General features: G+C 39.2%; 1 protein-coding gene across 6 annotated transcripts in view; it reads right to left on the minus strand.

Moving 5' to 3' along the window:
* Positions 1 to 20,564, minus strand: part of LOC111872013 — a 120,930-nt gene that overhangs the window by 65,441 nt on the left and 34,925 nt on the right. For all 6 annotated transcript variants that reach the window (XM_023865478.2, XM_023865481.2, XM_023865476.2 and 3 more), the window contains exon 5: positions 14,446 to 14,530. In XM_023865478.2, the coding sequence (XP_023721246.1) occupies positions 14,446 to 14,530 (85 nt within the window). The remainder of the gene's footprint in view (positions 1 to 14,445; positions 14,531 to 20,564) is intronic.

Below are 20,564 nucleotides of genomic sequence, written 5' to 3' on the forward strand. Positions count from 1 at the left end.
TGAATCTTCAATCATGTCCTTCAGAAAACCACGATTGGAACGGATAGTTCTACAATCTTGACGTTCTTGTATAGAGCGGCTTCTGTAATTTGGACACTGTTTTAATTACTGTCCTGATAAACATGGTAGCCCTTCCCTTCAAAAGGCTGCAACTATGTCACCAAAGGGGTCAGCACTTCCCATCACAAATATGTATGCGACAAATGCAACCCGGCCCACTCGAATGTACACCCGACAGCATGGGCACCTCTATACGTCTGCGTACCTGAAGATAAAGTTCTGAGAGTTTCCAGAACAGGATTTTGTGGACACGATCTGTGTTTCTATATACAATGAAAATACTGGAATGAGGAGTATGTCTCGTGAAGTGCGAATCATTCCAGCAAATATCAGGAACTCGAGACATTTCTTGATAGGCTATTTGTAATTTTAACGGGCCGCCACTGCACACTACGGGGATGTTTTGTACCTGGTTTGGGCAACTCTGTTGCAATTTTCCGCTGCGCATACAAATCAGTTTGGTCTACTATTGTCTGTACAAGGTCGAGGGCTATAAACTGCTCCAGGTACTCGGCTGGGTTGAGGCTGTTTCAGAATGCAGGGCAGGCGACAAATGATAGAATGGTGGAATCACGACGTTTCAGAAAATCCTGGCTGATTCAAGTCATGTGACGATTCCGAAATGCCTTCTTCGTTGCCTTCTGATGATACCGATGAGCTTGATTCAAGTATAAAATGGATATTAGAACTGGTGTCACTATCAATTTTTGTAATTTTCTCTTCTATTTGGACGAGGGTACACCAAGAAAATTGGCAACCGCAATTTCCGAGAACTGTTATCAGCCTGATTTGAACACATGGAGCAGCGCAAACGGCAATGCAAGTCGCGGAGAGACTGAGAAACTCAATTTCCAGGCAACGGAGCATGCTAGTCTTCTCACAATTCCGTTGCCGCGTGGTTTCCTAGCGTCAGCCGTTTTGTAACGCGCTTCATGATTCATTTGTTTGTTATGGTGACACTAAAGGATGACGAAGCTGCTAATTTTGTTTTTATGAAGTTAATTGATCAACAGTCTGGTTTATATGACAAAACGCCACCCAGACTATGCTAAGCGGGACAAAATATATTTGGCTTAGCAAAGAATTGCTCATGAGTCGAAGGAGTCTGGGTCCCGGTTATGTTCTTTCGAAACAATATAAGCACATCAGTTTAAATTGTCATTTAAGAACGGGTGCACCCAATGTTTTCTTTTCTTAATATTGTATTTAAGCATCCTGTCCCATTAACATATCATTTATTTCACATATATTTCAGTCTTAAATGCAACTTATTACACAGTCAACCTTCTTCCACAGTACATGGTTCGGCTGTATACGGCCATCATCAGGTGTCTTCTATCCTGCTGAAATTGTTGCATTGTATGTCAAAATTTCGTATCGCGCGTGAACGCGATACTTCCTGGTTAAAATAAATTGACCCTAATTAAAACAAATTAACCTCCCAATATTTTCCTCATGGTCGTCGTCCTCTCTTCTCACACCGTCTCAACCGGTCTCAACTACCGACATATTATGACAGGATCAGTATTATTTTCTTTCATTGAAGAAGGGCACGAAATTAAAAAAATACAATCATGCATTACGTCGGACGAATATACCCACTTAAGATAATGTGAGAATCTAATCAAACATAAGTTTCCTAAGTGTGCGCCTGCTAATCTGGAAACCAGTTGCTTGCTCGAAATCGGTGATATTCTCGGAAATTACGGTTGCCTGTTTCCTTGTGTGTTCTCGCCCTAACTCTTCGACCCTGAATATGGAGGCGACATGTTTCTCCGAAATGTCGGTTGACTTCGAGCCGGTCACGATCGCTTCTTTTCATATAATTTCCAATTCATCACTCATTGGTCAACGTTATCACCCGATGCTATATAGCCTCAACAATGAAAGCGTCGTTAAACAAAACACGCATAAACGACACTCGAACTGCGGCCCAGAGATATGACGTTCTCGACTTACCTACCTCCAAGGAGCCGAGTCCTTGAGAAGCCACCAGTCGCTCAACTACTCGAAGAATTTTTCAATATTTTACAAAACGAAAGTTCACTGCCGTGTTCACATAAGCCCTCTACCAGTCTCCATCTCTGAGCCAGATGAATCCAGTCCATATCACCCCATCCTATTTCTCTAAGACTCATTTTAATATTAACCTCTCACCTACGTCTGGGCCGTCCTAGGGTTCCCTTTCGTTCCAGCTTTCCCACCAAAACCCTGCATGCATTCCTCTTCTCCCCATGCGTGCTACATGGCGACCGGACAGATCCGACCATTGATTTCAAAGATCCATTGTATATTTCGAACAGTGAGTTGAATGATGGTTCTAAAATTCCCAGCATCATGCGCGCAGTACGTGGTCCTGTGTAGCTAATTGGCGTTTTTTTTTTGTTTGCTTTATCTTGCGACACCGAAACCACCCAAACTGCACAACGTGGAATGGTACCATGAATAACTGAAGATCTGGAAGGAGAAACCATCCAGATTTTTGCCTCAAAGGACTGAGGAAAACCACGAAACACCCATTAGGATGGCCGATGCCCTGTTCAAGATTCAAATCGAAAACCTCCTCAGTTACAAGTCTAGAGTGTTATCGCAATCTCGGTTAAAGGAAGCATAACTACAGAATTTGTTAATTAGAGGGTTGCAGCGGTGGGGTTGGCTCCCCTGACTGCAGTCTCATCTCACCGGGAAGAGGATGGGTTGAATGAAAGAGTCACCAATGTGATCCGTAAATAAGCTCGTTTAACCCCTCTCTATCATTCTCTATTACTGTCGGCTACGAAATATCATCACACGCAAGTATATGAAAAAATCCGTCTTACAACTGAGCTTCTGCTTTATAGAATGACATGTAATACGACTACTCTATCATCACTACCCTCTACACGGCTCTGACAAGACTTTCAAGAAGTTCAGGTTTCAAGCCCCTATGATCAGAAAATGTCTGCCATTTTTTTTTGGGGGGGGGGGGCGAGGGGGCCACACATTTATAATTTCTAACGAACAGTTTCAAAACAAGTTTAAGCCTTACGAGCGACTGTGCGGTTCTCACCTTACATTATATAATTTTAAAGAATATACAATCACAGCAGATTTCATACATTTAAATCACACGCGTTTTGAACTACAGCGGAGGTTCGTGTTGCTTTAAATCTTATAAAATGAGAAAATATTGTGTTGCCGTTTGTTCATATACTCAAACTGACTCCTGATTTTAAATAAACATTTTCCAAATTTACTGTTTGAATGAGGGTCGCAATGTTCGTTCTCGGTGCGCTGAAGGTGGCAAGCCTGGCATACCCTTGTCAGTCCCAAGTTACAGGTGTGCCTCCTCACTTAACATATGGGTGTTAGTTCTTCTAACAAGCAGATGGGTTCTTTTATTGCCAGGCCTCTCTTTGGGGGGAGACTAGGTTACAATCCTACAACAGACCTTGGGGCTCTTTCCCGAGCAATCCTTGCACTGCTGCCAGGCTTCAATTTAGCTAGTTTATAAAGAAGGGGAATGAACTGTAACTACACTTGGCAACAATGCGGCAGGACTGGGTGCTTGTCTGGCAAAACCCGAACCAATAAATAAGGAAAGTGTCCTGTAGTAGACAGCTGCAACACGATACCTCTATCTCTCTTACAGAGATATCTGTCCTACTCTGTTTCGTGTGACCAGTTTGCTTTGCTCCTAGAAGAACAAGAATTGCTGTTTCTTAAACCATCCCGCTTGCAGAATAAAGAACCCATTCAACTGACGAGTGAAGAAGAAAACTGCACTGTATGGGTTATGCTAGGGTTGTGTTACAAATGCCGTTCTTCAAAGTGCTGCTTTAAAAGGGCCCCCCTTTCCTCTCTGTGTATTCAAATATGTAACTGAGTTATGCGTGATGATTCAGAATGCATTACTGGTTAGTACACTCCTGAGTGCAGTTAAGTCTATTTCAAATCTGCGTTACTCTTACGAGATTGGATAGGCACAGGTCTACCATACAACACGGCGCACATCCAAGAAGACTACTATGCATTCACATATACCAAAATGGTTTCTCATATGCAGGAAATAAAGGTCCAAAACAATGGAAACTGGTTCTGAAGAAAACTATTCACATCTCATATTTGCATAAACACAAAAGAATGATGAATTATTTGACACTGTAAAACAATATTGTTTTTAAAGTTGACTTATTTAAGACACAATGACAAGTGTGCCAAAGATTCGTACAACCACTCATTTTATTTTAAACTGTAAAACGGTTGCACGTGTAAAGAGAACTTAAATAATTTAGTCCGGAACTATTTTGCACACAAAACTTAGAGAACGTTATCAGTTCTATACATCTGGATATTATTTCGGACAGTAACATCACGTATCGAAATATATACTGGTCGGAAATTAATATATGTTACAACGCTCAGTGGTAGATAGATGGGTTCTATCTGATTAATATTTTGTTACTACACCCATGTCCGGAAACGCTTCCTTTTCACACTTACTCGTTGAGCTGAGCCCTTCTGGAGGAGCCTCCAATTCTGCAGCTACTCAAGAATTTCCCAGCATTTTATGGATCCCGATGGTTCATTACCGTGTTCGCAAGAGTCCTCCACTGGTCCCTATCCTGAGCCAGATCAATCCAATCAACACCATCCCATCCTATCTCTCTAAGATCCATTTTAATATTGTTCACCCACCTACGTCTTGGTCTTCCCAGTCGTCTCTTTCCTTCTTCCTTTCCCACCAATATCCTATACGCATTCCTCGTCTCCCCCATTTTCCTTTTGGCACTAAGGGTCATAAAAGTTTCCGAGAGATAAGTTTTAGGGGATGTTATCGTTGTTTTACATTGTGAAAGTTGCTTAGAATGGCGACCGTCAACTTCATTGCATGTTTGCACCGCCTGGCTATGTTATGCCGAAATCTTTGAAAGATTCCCGGCATTTCCCGGATGGTTCCAGCCGCTACTGCAATTCTGGCCACAAGATCATGTTGTGTCTCCACTGGAGTCTCTTACACCAGGCTTTGTATGTAACCCCAGAGAAAAAAATCCAGTGGACCTAACGCGCAAACAAAGCGTTATCGGACATGGGTATGTTAACAAAATATGATCAGATTGAACTCCTTTATCTAGCACAGAGCGTTGTAGCATATATTTATTTACACCCTGTATATGTATATACACACATCTGAGAACCACCTATGCAGTTAACATGAACTCCCACCTTTTATTTTCAAAACAAATTTTGTCTCCAGAAACACTTACTTGGTCGTTCCTGCCATCTGATGGAATAAACGAACTTATGATTTCATCTTTAAATATGATACTGATAATGATCTATTTGTAACTTAGGCCCCCACAAATAATGCTTGTTTGCATTTAACGTCACTACTAAACGCAATTCACTGAAAAAAAATACTGTTGCCATGAGGAAAGAACTGAAGGCATCTCTTGAAAATGGGGAATACACCGCCTAACAAAGGGAAAATATTTTAACATATTTAATACAAATCAGTAGACAATCCATGTTTAGAAAATATTGGCAATTACCATTCAAATCAGTGTTATTACCGAAAACATCAATATGCTTCAGAAAATCTGTTTGTACCCATGCTTTTTGCCTTGAAACAACAATAAGAAGGGCTAATATTAAGTAATCAATTTACTTCTTATGTCTGATTTCTGTATGGACCAATATTATTATGGATAATGCATAACAGACCAGGAAGCAGCCTCTCTTGACAAGTTTCTTCTATTGGTAAAGGACACTAAGATAATACACATTTAATTTCCTGCAAAATAAATCAAAATGTTTGGTCCCCCCCCCCCCCAAAATAGGAAGCCAGGCCACACAGACTCCATCATCTCAACAATGCTTATAGACACAAAAAAGTCTGGGACTTCAATAAGTGAAGAATAATATGGTCTGACTTCAAAAATTGTCTTTCACAGTCTATCATCATCAGATGGTGATGTAAAACATTATGCTGCCTTTAGAAATTTATTCAATTGAATTGTGTGGTATCTCATTCTCATACCCAGAAGGCCCAAATTCCATTCAAAGGATTTTCTCAGTTTTTCAGGATGCCTCCAGATGGTCACAACCACCTGCTCTCCATTTACTAATTCATATACATTCTAACATGCAGAGTGGCTCACAACAAACCAGCCTCACATGCAGTCTTGACCTCAGTCTTGCCCAGGGCAGTGGCTACCCTGACTGGTATTTTAATGTATTGTTAGTTCTTGCATGCAAATGCTGAGGCTACCTACTCAAGTATCAGTATCTATACTTTGTCTGGAACATCACTGAGGGTACATCATACTTTGAGTATGAACGTTAGACAAGAAAAGTCCTGTGCTAAATGGGATCTCTAGTGTGGTAACTTTGGTTCCCATCGCATGTTGAGAGTAGAATTAGTAACTTTCTAACAACATAATAATTACAGTTCACTCTCACACACATTTTAAACACAGTTTGCATAGACCTATATCAATTCTTGGAGGAATTAATTTACAGTGAGTTTCCTAGACAGTGCAGTTGTGAACTGAACCTGTGTCGGGAGTCGACATGACATGACAGGAATGACTGATTTTCTTTCGTGAGTCTGTACTCACGAACAACTCATCTCTGCAGCTTGATACAGTGTCATTATGAACCTGTCAACCAGCCAACCATCATAATCGGCTGTGGATTTTGTAACTTATAACACAAAATTGCAAGAGTGTCAAAAACTGATACATGAACAGTTAGCTGTCTTCTTCAGTCCTTCCAGCCAAATGCTCGGATAACAGCTCCATCATGCCACAGCCACTTCCCTCTAAATCATTATCCATTAATCATTTCACCACTTGATGCTATACAGTGTAGATACTGAAGGCATATTGTATCTGACCCTTACTGAGATCAGTATACCTCATGAGATCTGAGGTTTCAAAGATGTAAAGGTTCCGACTGTGATCTTCTTGGTTGTGACACCTGCTGTAGACCATAAACCTAAATAGTTCCCCTGTTCATCTGTTTTCATTGATCTCCCTCACCAAATTCTGGGACAGCAGTTTCGTGTAGGCCACAACCATTTCCTTCCACACAATCACTTCATACAGGAAAACTGTCTGGATCAGTTGCCAGCCAAGACTGGCTAACTCATTCGCAGCAGCTTCAAGATTCCTCTCTGTACCTCCCCTTTGGTGTCTTCTCATGAGGTTTATAAATCACAATGTTATATGCAATTCTTCTTTACTCCATGCATAATACATATTCCACTTTTGTGAAGCTCATCATTTTGTAATTTTCTTCATTCCAAGAAAATTGTTAATCCACAATGTGAGTACACTATCTCTACAGAGTATTGTAACAGTTCTCACCAAACAACATGAATCAGCAGTGTCATGTTGTATTTGCAATAAATAATTTTGCCCTAGCATTAACAGTGTTTTTCTTTGTGGCTGTGGTAAGCAACCAAAGCTGATAATCTTATCTTCAATGAATGCAGAATGCCTGAATGTCTGTACTGAATACCAGTCTTACAGCAAAAGCGTGACACAGGGTCATGCTCCGATTCGGAGCCGAATTCTAACACTCCTAAACTGGATAAGTGCCTCGGCTGAGACTCATACTGATCACTTCCCAATGAGAGCCCTTACTATTTTAGTTGTGGCAGACAAGCTCCCTTGGTACTGTGGCCTTGAATGGGCATACTGTATGGAGATTTGGTGGAATGATAACAGAGAAGACAGGTGCTCAGAGAGAAACCTACTGTAATGCCACATTTTCACCATTGTAACAGGCTGTAGAGGCCTACATGGTTGTGAGACGTTGAGGCTCCCATATTTTCTAGACAGTTGGCTCACAGATGACGGTGAGGCTGTCAGCGTTGTGCCCTGGCCACCCTTTACCCACAAGAAGATTCCTGGTACTCACTTCTGTTAGAGGCTGAGTTGACCCCAGTGCAATAGTGTGGATGGAAGGATTAGACCAATTGAAAAATCCAATGACCTCATCAGGAATCAAATCCATGACCTTCCGGCTTGCAGCATAGTGCCTCAACCAACTATGCTACTGTGTGTTCTGGTGTCACCTTGGCACTTACTTTAAAATCAGTGATATCTAATATTAACAATATATATCTTATTTAATTTTTGACCTATTTGATGCAAAAGTGAGTAGGTATGTGTGTTTTGCAAGCAGTGTGTCTTTCAGTTCTGCATTTAAAATTATAATTACATCATTACTATAACAGCTTCATATCATTATGCATCTACATTTCTTTTGACCCCGGAACTATATACCGGAACACCATAGCACTTTCATTTTTAGGATTACACACCTACATGTTGGTGATGTCTTCAAGGGCCCTGGTCCCTGGGTGTGACCAGACCATGAACTACAGCCCCCCAATGTGCTCACACATAGCAAATTTTGTCTTCCCTTATAGTCTACTTCAAAAGGACAATATGTCTCACTTCAATTTTAAACACTTGTGCTAATAAGATTATGAAAGTGCTGTCACAATCTATTTTAAGGTATGACTCTCTAACATTTCATTAGAGAAATCCTTCAACACACAGTGATACTATATGTACCATCTGCTTTAATATATTTGTATAAAAACATTGTGGTTTTTCATATTATTATCAGAAAAGCAGCAGTTACTTCCCTAAACAGCATTATCTGACTGGTTGTTGTAATGGAGATACAATGTGTTTCTTTGTGAATTTTTATATATTTAGATGAATTTCAGGCATCAGAAAGTTAATACCAGGAAAATATAACAGGACTATCAACAGTGCAGACCAGACTTTGTGACTGCATACTGAAAATCAGAAGTGGTCACTACCTGCCATTTTGTCTCAATGACATATCAATCAGTCCAATTATTTTCACTTCATTAAAAATTCGGCTTGTCCTCAAATAGGTCTAGTCTGGCTTCCATGTAACTGGCATCATTGCACAGACCTGATGTGCATATAAAATATGAGAATTTTCATAAAAGAAAATCTTGGGTTTACTAAAGGGCACAGCAGGCACACCAGTAAATATTTAATCTACAATTAAATAATGATAACATTCCATGGTACAGAGACCTTAAGCAGCTGCTATAATAGTGCTCTGTTCATGAGAGAATGCACTGTCCTGAGCCAAGTGAAGAATTCAATCCACACTAATCATCCTATTTCCTTAAGATCTATTTAACATTATCCTCCTAGATATGCCTAGCTACACCCTGAACATGGTGGCAGTATTTTCCTCTCAAGCACTGGTACCCACATACCAAATAACAGGGTGTCATAACCGATGAAGAGTGCAGTATTCATATCTGCCCATGAATGCAACAGTTGGAAGGTATTTTTGTAAAATAATTCATACTCCCATCTCCTAATTACAAACGTGAAGGTTCAAATGCAATTTACGTTACTGTCTCATGTGGGGGTGAAACTGGTCTTTCACACTACAGGAAGAGCACAGACTGGGCGTGTTTCAGAGTATTTATTGGCACAGGGAGAGGATGTAACAGGAGGACAGAGAACAGTATGAAAAGAGGTAAAAGTAAGGTAAACATTGCCCCTATGCTTAATTAATTAAGCACTATGCCATGAAGGTGTATGAGGGAGTGGATACATAGGTCCACATTTTCTTGATCTGGACACTAGTTGGAGTAGAAGACTGAAATACGTAACTAAGTAATTAATCAATACAACAGAATGTTTAATGTATAACATTACCAAACAAGTGAATGCTCCGGTAACTTCAGATGTTTCATCTGTTACTTTTATATTATGTTTCCTGTGTTTTTATGATAAAAATTACTTTTTTCTACATTTACTTCCAAACCAACCTCCAAACTACAAATGATGTGACTTGAGCAAAAGATCAAACCTCACAAATCCACCCTCTTCACCTCTTGCACAAATCTCACCAGCATATCATAATATACAAGACATATTAGGAAAAACGAAAAGTAAACATAATGATATCCCTATGCTTAATTAATTATGTCATAAAGATGTATAGGGGAGTGGAGGTATAGCTTGACCATTCTTAGCGTTGGCACTAAATGGAGCTGACTGGTCAACTTCACTCCCCTGCTGCTTTATCTCCTATGCAACCATGTATAGGAGGCTGGGTGGGCCCCAGAGCCAGCCTGGACACTATGGGGAAGAGAAAAGTCTCTTGCCTCAGCCAGGAATTGCACCCTGATTCTTCATTTTTTCAGCCCACAGCCTAGTTTCTGTATCAAGTGAGCTACAATGGCTCCCCCCGCCCCAAAGTAGCATATGAAAGTGGTACACCTGGATTTTTGCATAATAATACAGTACGTTACTGGGTTTCTCATGTTAGAAAGGTCCAAAATACTACATCCCTAATTAATATTTTCTTGAACAGGTACAGTGCTTTCTTTTACCCCTTAGAGGCATTTTTATATGTGCAACACTCATCACCAAAGAAAAAGTCTAAGAATGTCAGGCCTGGTGGGTCACTCCACGAGCCCACCATATGCAATCAATTTTTTCAAAGGTACATCGCCATGAAATCTCTTATACATACATGTGTGAGCACAAATGCACATTAATTACTTTTCTGAATACACATTTGGACATATTTCATGCTCAGTTTTAGCCTTTCAGTCAAAACACAATGCACTACCTAGCAGATGTGTGATTTTACATTTTGGCAAGTCTGTGGTATGTACTGATTACTTGCCAGTATGTGCACTGTTATGTCTTTGACCCCCCTCACCAATTATAATGTGTATCTTTCACAAGCACTGCAGCTGAATCAATACTCAAACTGCAAAGACCTTGCATATGTTCACAGCTTTACATTCACCTTGAACTCCAACGAGAAAGAAAACATGTCGTGGCATGTCATAAATACTAAATCAGGTTAGATATGAAAGTACATACTGTATGGATTTAAATGCAGTGACTGAGAAACATTATGAAATGCAGCAGTTACATTCCAGTGTGAAGAGAATGGGCTACATCCAGAACACATATTTGGTTTGATCTGCTGTAAGTTTAAACCTGGGGTGGAGGACCAACACAGAATTATATTGTCCCTTTTTATGCAAAAGTCAAGTCTGAACTATCATAAAAATCATGTAGAAGCATCCCACAATTTAAGATCCTGCTATGAAACTTCTATAGAAGAAATGTTAATTACAATTAATGGTTGGAATGTACATCTGTAAAATCAAAAAGGTTAGTATAAATAACAGCATATGGAGGGGGGGCATGCAGTAGCATAGTTGGTTGAGGCACTATATTACAAGCCGGAAGATTGCAGGTTTGATTCCCGATGTGGTCACTGGATTTTTTGGTTTACCTTCCAGCCACATTATGGCCCTGTGTTCGACTCACCTTCTATGAGAAATTAGTACCAGGAATCTTCCTGGGGGTAAAGGTAGGCTGGCATGTAAGGCTGACAACCTCACCGCCCTCTGTGAGCTGACTGTCTAGAGAATGTAGGAGCCTTGATATCTCACAACCCTGTGGGCCTCCACGGCCTGTTATTACGGGATACCTTACCAACTTTCATGGTACAGATTAGCTCAAAACATCAATCATAAGGAAAAGACCCTTTACAATACATGAGGAAATAGTGAGGAAACAGAACAATGTAGTTAAGATGATGTCAGTATTGTTTACCATACTACATGATGTTACATCCCAGGAGACAATAATATCAGATTTTTAAACAGAACAACCAATTGCATGAATGAGGGTCCATCTTGAGAAGTCAACAGGTGCTCAGCTAGTCAATAAATTTTCCACTTTCATGGAACATGTAAGCCCCTTACCATGTTCACAACAGCCTATCACTGGTCTCTACCTGCAGCCAGATGCATCCAATCCATACATTCTCACCCTATTTCTTTAAGATCAATTTCAATATTATTCTCCCATGTATGTCAATGTCTACCAAGTGGTCTCTTCCCTCCTTGCTTTCCTACCAAAACCCTGAGTGCATTTCTCCTAGCTGTCATGCATGCTACATTCCCCACCCATCTTCTTACCTATAGTGCCAGATGTAATTATGAATATAGAGAAGCTGACTGCTCATCTTAACAATAACAGCATAACATAAAATACTCGTAAATGTTATTCCTATGAAATCTGAATATATAGAATTGTTGGTTTTGTGTATCAGTAACTAACCAAATTAAGCAGAATCCTTGAGAAGCCAATGCTTGCTCAGACTGTCCAGAAGTTCCCTAAATTTTATGGAACCTGAAGGTACATAAATTATCAAGTTAATGAGAGCCTACCATTGGTCCCTAGCCCGATTCCTGGGCCAGAAGAATCCTATCCACACCTTCTCACTCTTCTTCTTTAAGATCCCTTTCAATATTATCCTCCCATCTATGCCTAGGTCTTGCAAGTGTCCTCCTTGAATTTTCCTACCAGAACTCTGTACACATCTCTCTCCCATGCATGCTACATGCTCAATCTATTTTATCCTCTTCGATTTGAATATTTTATAATATGTGGAGAGTACAAATGATGAAGTTCGTCATTATGCAGTTTTCTCCAACCTCCTGTTAGTTACTTGTTCCCTTTAAAGTCAAAATATTACCCTCGGCATTCTGTTCTTGAACACCCTCAGTCTATGTCCTTCCCCTAATGTGGGAGAACAAGGTGCACAACCAGACAAACCAACAGGCAAAATTGTGGTTTTATGTATTTTAATCTTTATATTTCTTGATATCAGACTGGAAGACAAAAGATCCTCAACACAGTGGCAGCAAGCATTGCTAAAATTCAGTATGTCCACAATTGCTACATGATTGTTTAGCATTTGATAGCTGACTGTCCCACCATACAAACAAATTCACATTCAAAGCACATCTTCTCCTCCCCTTCGTTTCTCTTCATCATGATCTTTTGCTTAATGTGTATACAGATAAAAAAGGGTAAGATGTAAGAGAGATGGACTATGCTGTGTGTATAAACTCCCCAAGGTCAGCAGGTGAATGCCAGGCTTGTTCCTGGCTTAGCAAGTCAACTAACCTGCACACAAACAAAGGCTAGTGGGTAGGGCTCAACCTCTCTCTTAATGAACAGTCAGGCAAGACAGCTGGGCCAGACAGTACAGCTATGTGCTGGCATTCCCTTATAATGATGCAGCAAAGCCACACCTCAAATTGTGCTGACTGTACCACAAGTAGTTCTCTGTGATATGCAGAGGATATTTCCTTTATAATTCTGACTGCCCCCAATCTATTCATCATGACAACCAAAGTACAACACACAGTTTACATATCATGGCTTCCCCCCCACCATCATCACCACAAAATATACAGTGCAAGAGAATCTGAGATAGAAACATGTATTTGCAGTTCAAATTCTACTTATCAGAATTTTATTTTCATACATTTTCTGCATCTGATAAGTAAAACAAGTTGAAATGTATAAAGCCATAGTGATGTACAGGATGATCAGAAATAAAGTGAGCTTTAAAATATTTAATTATGAAATAGCAATGAAAAAACAAAAAATCAAGTCACTGGAAAGAACACCTCAATAATAATTTTTTGGTACCCTACTGAAATTCAACATGTGCTCTGTTTGCGGTTCTGCATGTATCAAAGCTGTCCTCTTTTGCAGTGTATCAGGATGAAATCTTCCAACAGTATTACCTGAGCTCTTCTTTAAACAGTCAAAAGTTTCTGGCACTGATGGAACAAAAATTTCATTTAGCAATACCAGTTTCTTGGACTTAGTCCATTATCTGATATTCTATAAATAGAAAGACAGCTATTCTGGGAGCTTGTTGTGGTCCTGGCCTTGGGTGAGGTGGAGTACCTGCTCAGTTATTCTAATAGAATATCCTAATTTCATGAGCAGTGACTGACATCACTTTTTTTTTATCAGACCCAACTGACTAGGTACGCCTAACCCAAGGACAGGAGCAGATATACCTTCCAAAAAGGTTGTGGTCATAGCTTTATAATATCAGACAATGGACACGGGCCAAAAAATATGATATAACAAAGTGTAATACTCAGGTGCCAGAACCCTTTACAGTTGGTTTAAAACTTCATTTCTGATATAGCTCCAAGGAAAACGTTGACTGGGCTTAGGTTGAATGCAATGGAAAGCAAATGGGGCCTCCCTCAGGTGATTTCACAATATGAAAACTTCTCATTCAAGAATGATCTAACCACGGAAACGAGGCTGCATGCCATATTGTTGGAACGCATGACTTCGATGATTTAAACGAAAGAAGAATTCATCATGATATCCAACAAAAAGTCTCACAGGAAACAGAATAATTTTTCAATTTGTGGAAAGTAAAAATGGAGTATATCAAGATTTGTCCATTTCTTCATTCCTATATTTTGATTTTCACTTTATCACATTGTATGTGAAACTCAGAAGAAGGGGTCATGACACTCACCCCAGAATATGTCTTCATCCTTGACACAGCATACTTCAGGAGATTGCACAGCTGGTCCAGGCTCAGCAACTTCATTGCCCTTGATCTGGAGACATAATTACCAAAATACTATATGAAGTAGTCAAATGGAATGATGAGAAAACATATATCTTAAAAGTTAGATGCTTTTGGAACTAGAGCTAAAACCAGTCTTGGGCCTCTAGTGAATTTAAATCTGCTACTCTGAAAATAATATCAGCTTTTCTAACAAACATATGAGACATATGTACAATCTGGTATGTTGGTAACATATATTTTTTTTGGGGGGGGGACTAACTGCCTCCACCTTCATGGTTCAACAACAGTGTCACAAGCCGAAATACATCAATATGAAAATTCCATGAAAACCTCAGCTCTTATATAAGAGACATGTTCTTTACACACAAACCGCAATATCTGTTAATTTCTCCCTTACATTTCTCCAATGAGATGTTACTTACTGACCAATACAATCACTGTTTTAGCAATTAAGTTTATCCAAGTGTCTAACTCCCAAGTTTCCAAACTCAAGCCTAGTAACAGTATACTGTACATGCACTGTAAAAAGCATATAAATTCAACTGGGTACTGTGTCTTAGCAATATGAATATACACTGTGCATCTCACTGATATGGTTGGCATGGAGGTAAGAGATGGCCTTGTACTTCAATGGAATCATGTCCTGAGGAGCCCTTACAAGTATTGCATAGATTTTTATGTTTTTTCTCAGTCCTTCTACAACAGTGTGTCATGAAACAGGTCATGGCCACTTTCTTTTCTTTCCAGTTAACCTTACCTGTATCTTCACCAAGAGATCAAGATTTATATTCCTCACTGACAACAGATCACAAAAAGATGAATAAGCGAAATTTAAAATTTGGCTGTGAATTTAAAACTGTTGTGACTATCTTGCTTTTCTTGTTTTGTTTTTGCCAGATGTGTCATTTTCATTAATATTATTTCCACTAATATCAAAGCAAACAGCACAATGTAAACAGATTTACTGACTTCTGAAACTGATTTATTACTTGTAATGTGTTTGCACAAATTTATATGCTCCATTGTATTTTTAATTAACCATATTCACAAAACTGTGCCAACAGTACATACAATTTCATATGCATTAAGGAACTTTATCTCCTGGCATGGCTGCTTTTGTATCCGATCTTGTTTAGTAAAGGGAATGCTGTAGATATAACAACAGCATTTAATACAAATAAATCCATGTTTAATAAATCTCTGGGAGAATGGCTTTTCTTGGGCTAAATCAAGGTTTTGAGCAAGTGGAGGTTAAGAATTACATCAAGGTAATATTAATGATCTTACAAGACTTTATATGACACGGTAGTTCCTTTGTGTAAGTTGTTAAAGAAACCATGTCCATGCAAATAAATACAATTACTTAAAAATATGAAATAAACTCCTACATGAAATAAACACAATGGTTGTGCCAGAACAGTTTTCTGTAGAGAGGAAACAGGACCAGTTGTTGTTTTAACTGCAATTATATTAACCCGAGGTACAAGTTCTGGAAGATCAAAAATTTCTTATACTAAAGTGAAGTTCACTAAATATGAGAAAACAATACATTGTTTATATTGGGCTTTGGCTGGGACCAGAAAAAAATATTCTATAAGTACAGATTATTAAATATGCATGAACATTAAAACAGTCATTGTTGTACATTGAAAAAGATTACAATGAAAGTGATCAACATAATGAATGAATGAATGTAACAGTACTTTAGACACACACATCAATGCAAAGTACTACAGCATTCTGTTTTGTAAGAATGTGTTCTCTTGCATTCATTAACAGCAGTTATAATAAAGCCACATACAACTAGCATTTTTACACCTGAAAACAGCAGCACTGGGTGACCAAAATGTATTATTTATCACAAAAATAATACACAGAATACTTAGAAAAGGGTGTAAAGCTTTCTCTGGGCCTTAATTAATTAAGCACTGTGGCATGAAAATGTATGAGAAAGTGGAGGTATAGATGGAAGTGAGTCATCAGCTTCACGTCCTGCCACTTCACCTTTGGGGAGAGCCCCCAGTGCCCAATGGATAGGAGGGTTGACTGGCCCCAGAGACATTCTGGATACTGCAGAGAAGAGAAGAATCTCTTTCCCCTTCCAGGAATCCAACTATATCAACTGAGCTACCCCACTCCTAATAATAGTATATACATATAAAAATGCAGGAGACAGTGGAATGACACATGATAAGTTAAAAAGTACAATTAGCAGTTTCTAGAGTTTAAAAACAAACATGTTTAATCAAACAGTTAAAATCCTAGACATGTCAATGATGAATTACTTCCTGCTTGTTTTATAGACATTAAACAGCACTCAAAAAGTGTACTTACTTACTTACTTACTTACTTACGGAGCTGAGCCCTTCTGGAGGAGCCACCAATTCTGCAGCTACTCAAGAATTTCCCAGCATTTTATGGAACCCAAAGTTTCATTACCGTGTTCACAAGAGCCCTCCACTGGTCCCTATCCTGAGCCAGATCTATCCAATCCATACCATCCCATCCTATCTCTACCGACCTACGAGTGTGCCAGACCTAATTACAAGCAGTTTGCAAACACATGCAAGGGGATTTCATGTATTAAAGCATCTTTTTCATGTGCCACACAAATACTTTAGGTTTTTGGAGGAAAGGTATATTGAGACATCTATATCATTTTTCAACATATAATTCACTGCATACTGCACAACTAAGTAAAAAAGGAACCCTAGCCCCCAAAAACCAAGCGTTATTGGGAAGGGGTGTTATGTAATTCCATTCAACTTAACACAAATTCAGATTCAGTATTATCTCCATGTTACTTATAGAAATCTACAAGGGAATATACTGTAAAAAAAGGACATTTTCCATTCAATAATTATTCTGTGTGGGTGTGTCCCCCCTCCCCTGCAAGAGCTGGTGGGAGAGAGAGAAAGAGAGAGAGGGAGGAAGGGACAGAGAAGGTTGCGAGAGCAGATGATGGGGGGTGGGAAGAGAGAAGAGATGCTGTGTGTGTAGTTATGGTGGGCTGTAGGGCAGCACATTGCTAAACTATTGATCCTGCCTCTGCAGCCACCAACACATGCAGCATGGATTGATACAACCAGCATGATGGTAGGAAGGGCCAACCCGATCTCTGCTGGCTACCAGCACTTGGATACACCATAAAGCAGAACTGTCCAGCTTCCTTTGAGTCTGGGAAACTTTAAAACAGTTCAACATCACAGATCACTGCTTGATGATGTTTACAAATTAATGTACAGAAAAAATATCTGTATATTTACACTACAGAGCATTTATGTAGTGTTCATGGAAACAAAATATATAAGCTAGAACTAGTTCTTAATGATGTTATTTTGATTCTGTACCAAATTTTATGACAAATGACAACCACAAACAAATGTTTTCACAGCAAACATTCTGTATACTTATGAACAGTTTTTATGCATTATTTTATATCAAGAAGCTTCCTTGAAGCCTCAATATCAAGCCACATTTCAACAAAATTTAGTAGCTTTGGTACTGTTTACTGGTGATTTTGTATCAAAAGTTGACCATGACCCATGACACAGTGAATTTTACATAAAATCTAAAAGAAAAACTGCACACACAAAGAAAAGCAAAACAAATAAAAGCAAAGAGCTTGATATTCAAATGGCCTCATTAGTCATAATTACAGAAAATTTTGAATATCTGATAGACACTTAGGCTGAATATTCTGTCTGGAATGTTAAAACACCTGGCAAATATTTTGGTTGCACATTTTGTTCATAATATTAGAACAGCTGGTGAATGCTTTGTACAGGATGGGGTGCAGAAACTTCCTTTTTTTGATGGTGAATAAAAGAAAAATTATTTCTAATAGACAAAATTTATGTTTAGCTAATGAAAGAACATACTTTAAAGTTTTAAATCATGTAGTTTTAAACAAAATATATTGAAGGTGCTGGCCACCATTCTCTATGCACTGATGCAACCGTTTTCTGAAGTTCCCCTCTGCACGTTCCAACATGTGCACTGGAATTTGGGCTACTTCCTGCCAAATAACATTCTTCAGCTGAAGCAGGTTTGTGGGGCGATGTTTAAAAACATCTTCCTTGAGGTATCCCCATAAAAAAAAATCACAGGGGGTTAGATCAGGTGAGTGTGCTGCCCACAGAATGTCACCTTGAAGCGAGATGAGCCATTCGGGGAACTTTGCCCTCAAAACTGTCATCAAAGCTCGGGCTCTGTGGGCCGTAGCACCATCTCGTTGGAACAAGACATTTCCTAGATGCATTTCTTCAAGAGCTGGTTCGAAAAAGATCTCAAAATCGACTGTCGAACTGCCTCCACATTTTTTGGTGTCGTAACGCTCCGTTGTCGTCCTGATGATTTTTTCACCACACTCCCGGGTGTCCTAAAGTTCCCTGCCCACAAAACAATCGATTTCCGGTCGCGAACCGGACCTCTGGGCTTAATTCCGAAGTGAGTACGGAACGCACACTGCACCGCCACGTAGGAATGGTTGTTTGAAAAATAGGCTTCAACAGCAAACGCACACTGCTCACTCGTCCACCTCATGTTTCCTACAGAGGGGTATAAGACAGAAACTTCTGTGACTGCTGCATTCGCTGAGCCTATCCCCACTTCTCTGTGACCTCCCCTCCCTTCACAATGTGTCTTCACAGAAAGGAAGTTTCTGCGCCCCATCCTGTATAATATGAAGTTGGTTAACTAACCTGAAGGTTGAATTTTACAATAGATGCAAAGGTAGGATATCAAAAGTTTTAACTAGAAGAGGCACATGAGTTCTTCTCTCCTCACAAAATGATATCTGGTGTAGTGTGAAATGTGTTTTTCTGAATTACCGTAGAAAAGTTTGAAGAAGTACTTCAAATTTTGTTCCAGAACTTCTATTCCTTAACCAAGGATATCATTATGCATTAAGTACAAAAATACCTTACTTCAAATCTGCCAAGAGAACAAAGCTAGATTAACCTAAAGTAATAAAAAACATTCAAAAGTAAGTANAAATGTATTTAAACTAATGTATCTAAACTCCTTACTCTTTTAATTTATAAAATTTTTGCTTCTGTCAAAAGTCATTCCAGTTCTTAATGGAAGCTCAAAAGTGCACTTCAATGCAGTTTCAAGGAAAGCATATGGCAGATGCCATTACTCAACTCAGTGTCCTCATTTAACAAAAATAAACGAGCCTCAAGGCGACATGTATGTAGCTAACAGCCACAAGACAGTGCCTTAAAAACATTAAAGTAAATGTTGGATTTCAGTTTCTCATGACAGTGACTATGAACAGTACTATTTTCTGAGATATGAAACTGTGTAATTTGGTGACGTTTCGGAGGAGTGTACTGGCTCCATCTTCAGGGTTGAAGAACAAGTAAAGCAAGCACCCTGCCTGCTGTTTGATTGCCTTCTTGGTTCACTCTTCAGCCCTGAAGATGTTCTTCCAAAATGTCAGTAAACTTCTACCAGATTACATGGTGTCATGTCCCAGAAGATAGTACTCTCTAAAGTAAATCTTATCTGGCACTGTCTTACTCCCAGAGCAGTACAGATAAGATGCCTACAAACTGCACATCTTACTAAATCATCCACTTCTTAAGATAAGAACATGAAAATGCATGACATTGTCTGTATCTAGACTACATAGCAATGGATTTATGATTCATGAATGACAAATTGGAAAGGATATGAAAGGATGCAATCAAGGCACTCTCCTGACATTTGCAGGGAAGGCCTGAGGAATACCACAAAAACCTCAACGTCCTAGCTGAGACTCAATTCCAATGCCTACAGCATTGCCACTAGATGAACATGTTCAGTAATTTCCAACTATTTAAAATCACTGTCATCTGCACAGGTTGTTTGGTAACAAACAAGAGCTGTTCAGAACAATGAAGAAACATAAGAAATCACTCGTAAAACAAGACAAACTCCATGGTTTTGGTCGCCTATTGGCGAAGTTAGTGCCAACTTTAGCTGATAGAGGGTGCTATGTGGTCAGCGCAATGAATTCCCATGACCGTTAACTTTGGTTTTCTATACCAGAGCCACTATTTTCTTGAAACAGCTCC

This window comes from Cryptotermes secundus, unplaced genomic scaffold (assembly GCF_002891405.2).
Source record: "Cryptotermes secundus unplaced genomic scaffold, Csec_1.0 scaffold77, whole genome shotgun sequence".
NCBI classification, from domain to species: Eukaryota; Metazoa; Arthropoda; class Insecta; order Blattodea; family Kalotermitidae; genus Cryptotermes; species Cryptotermes secundus.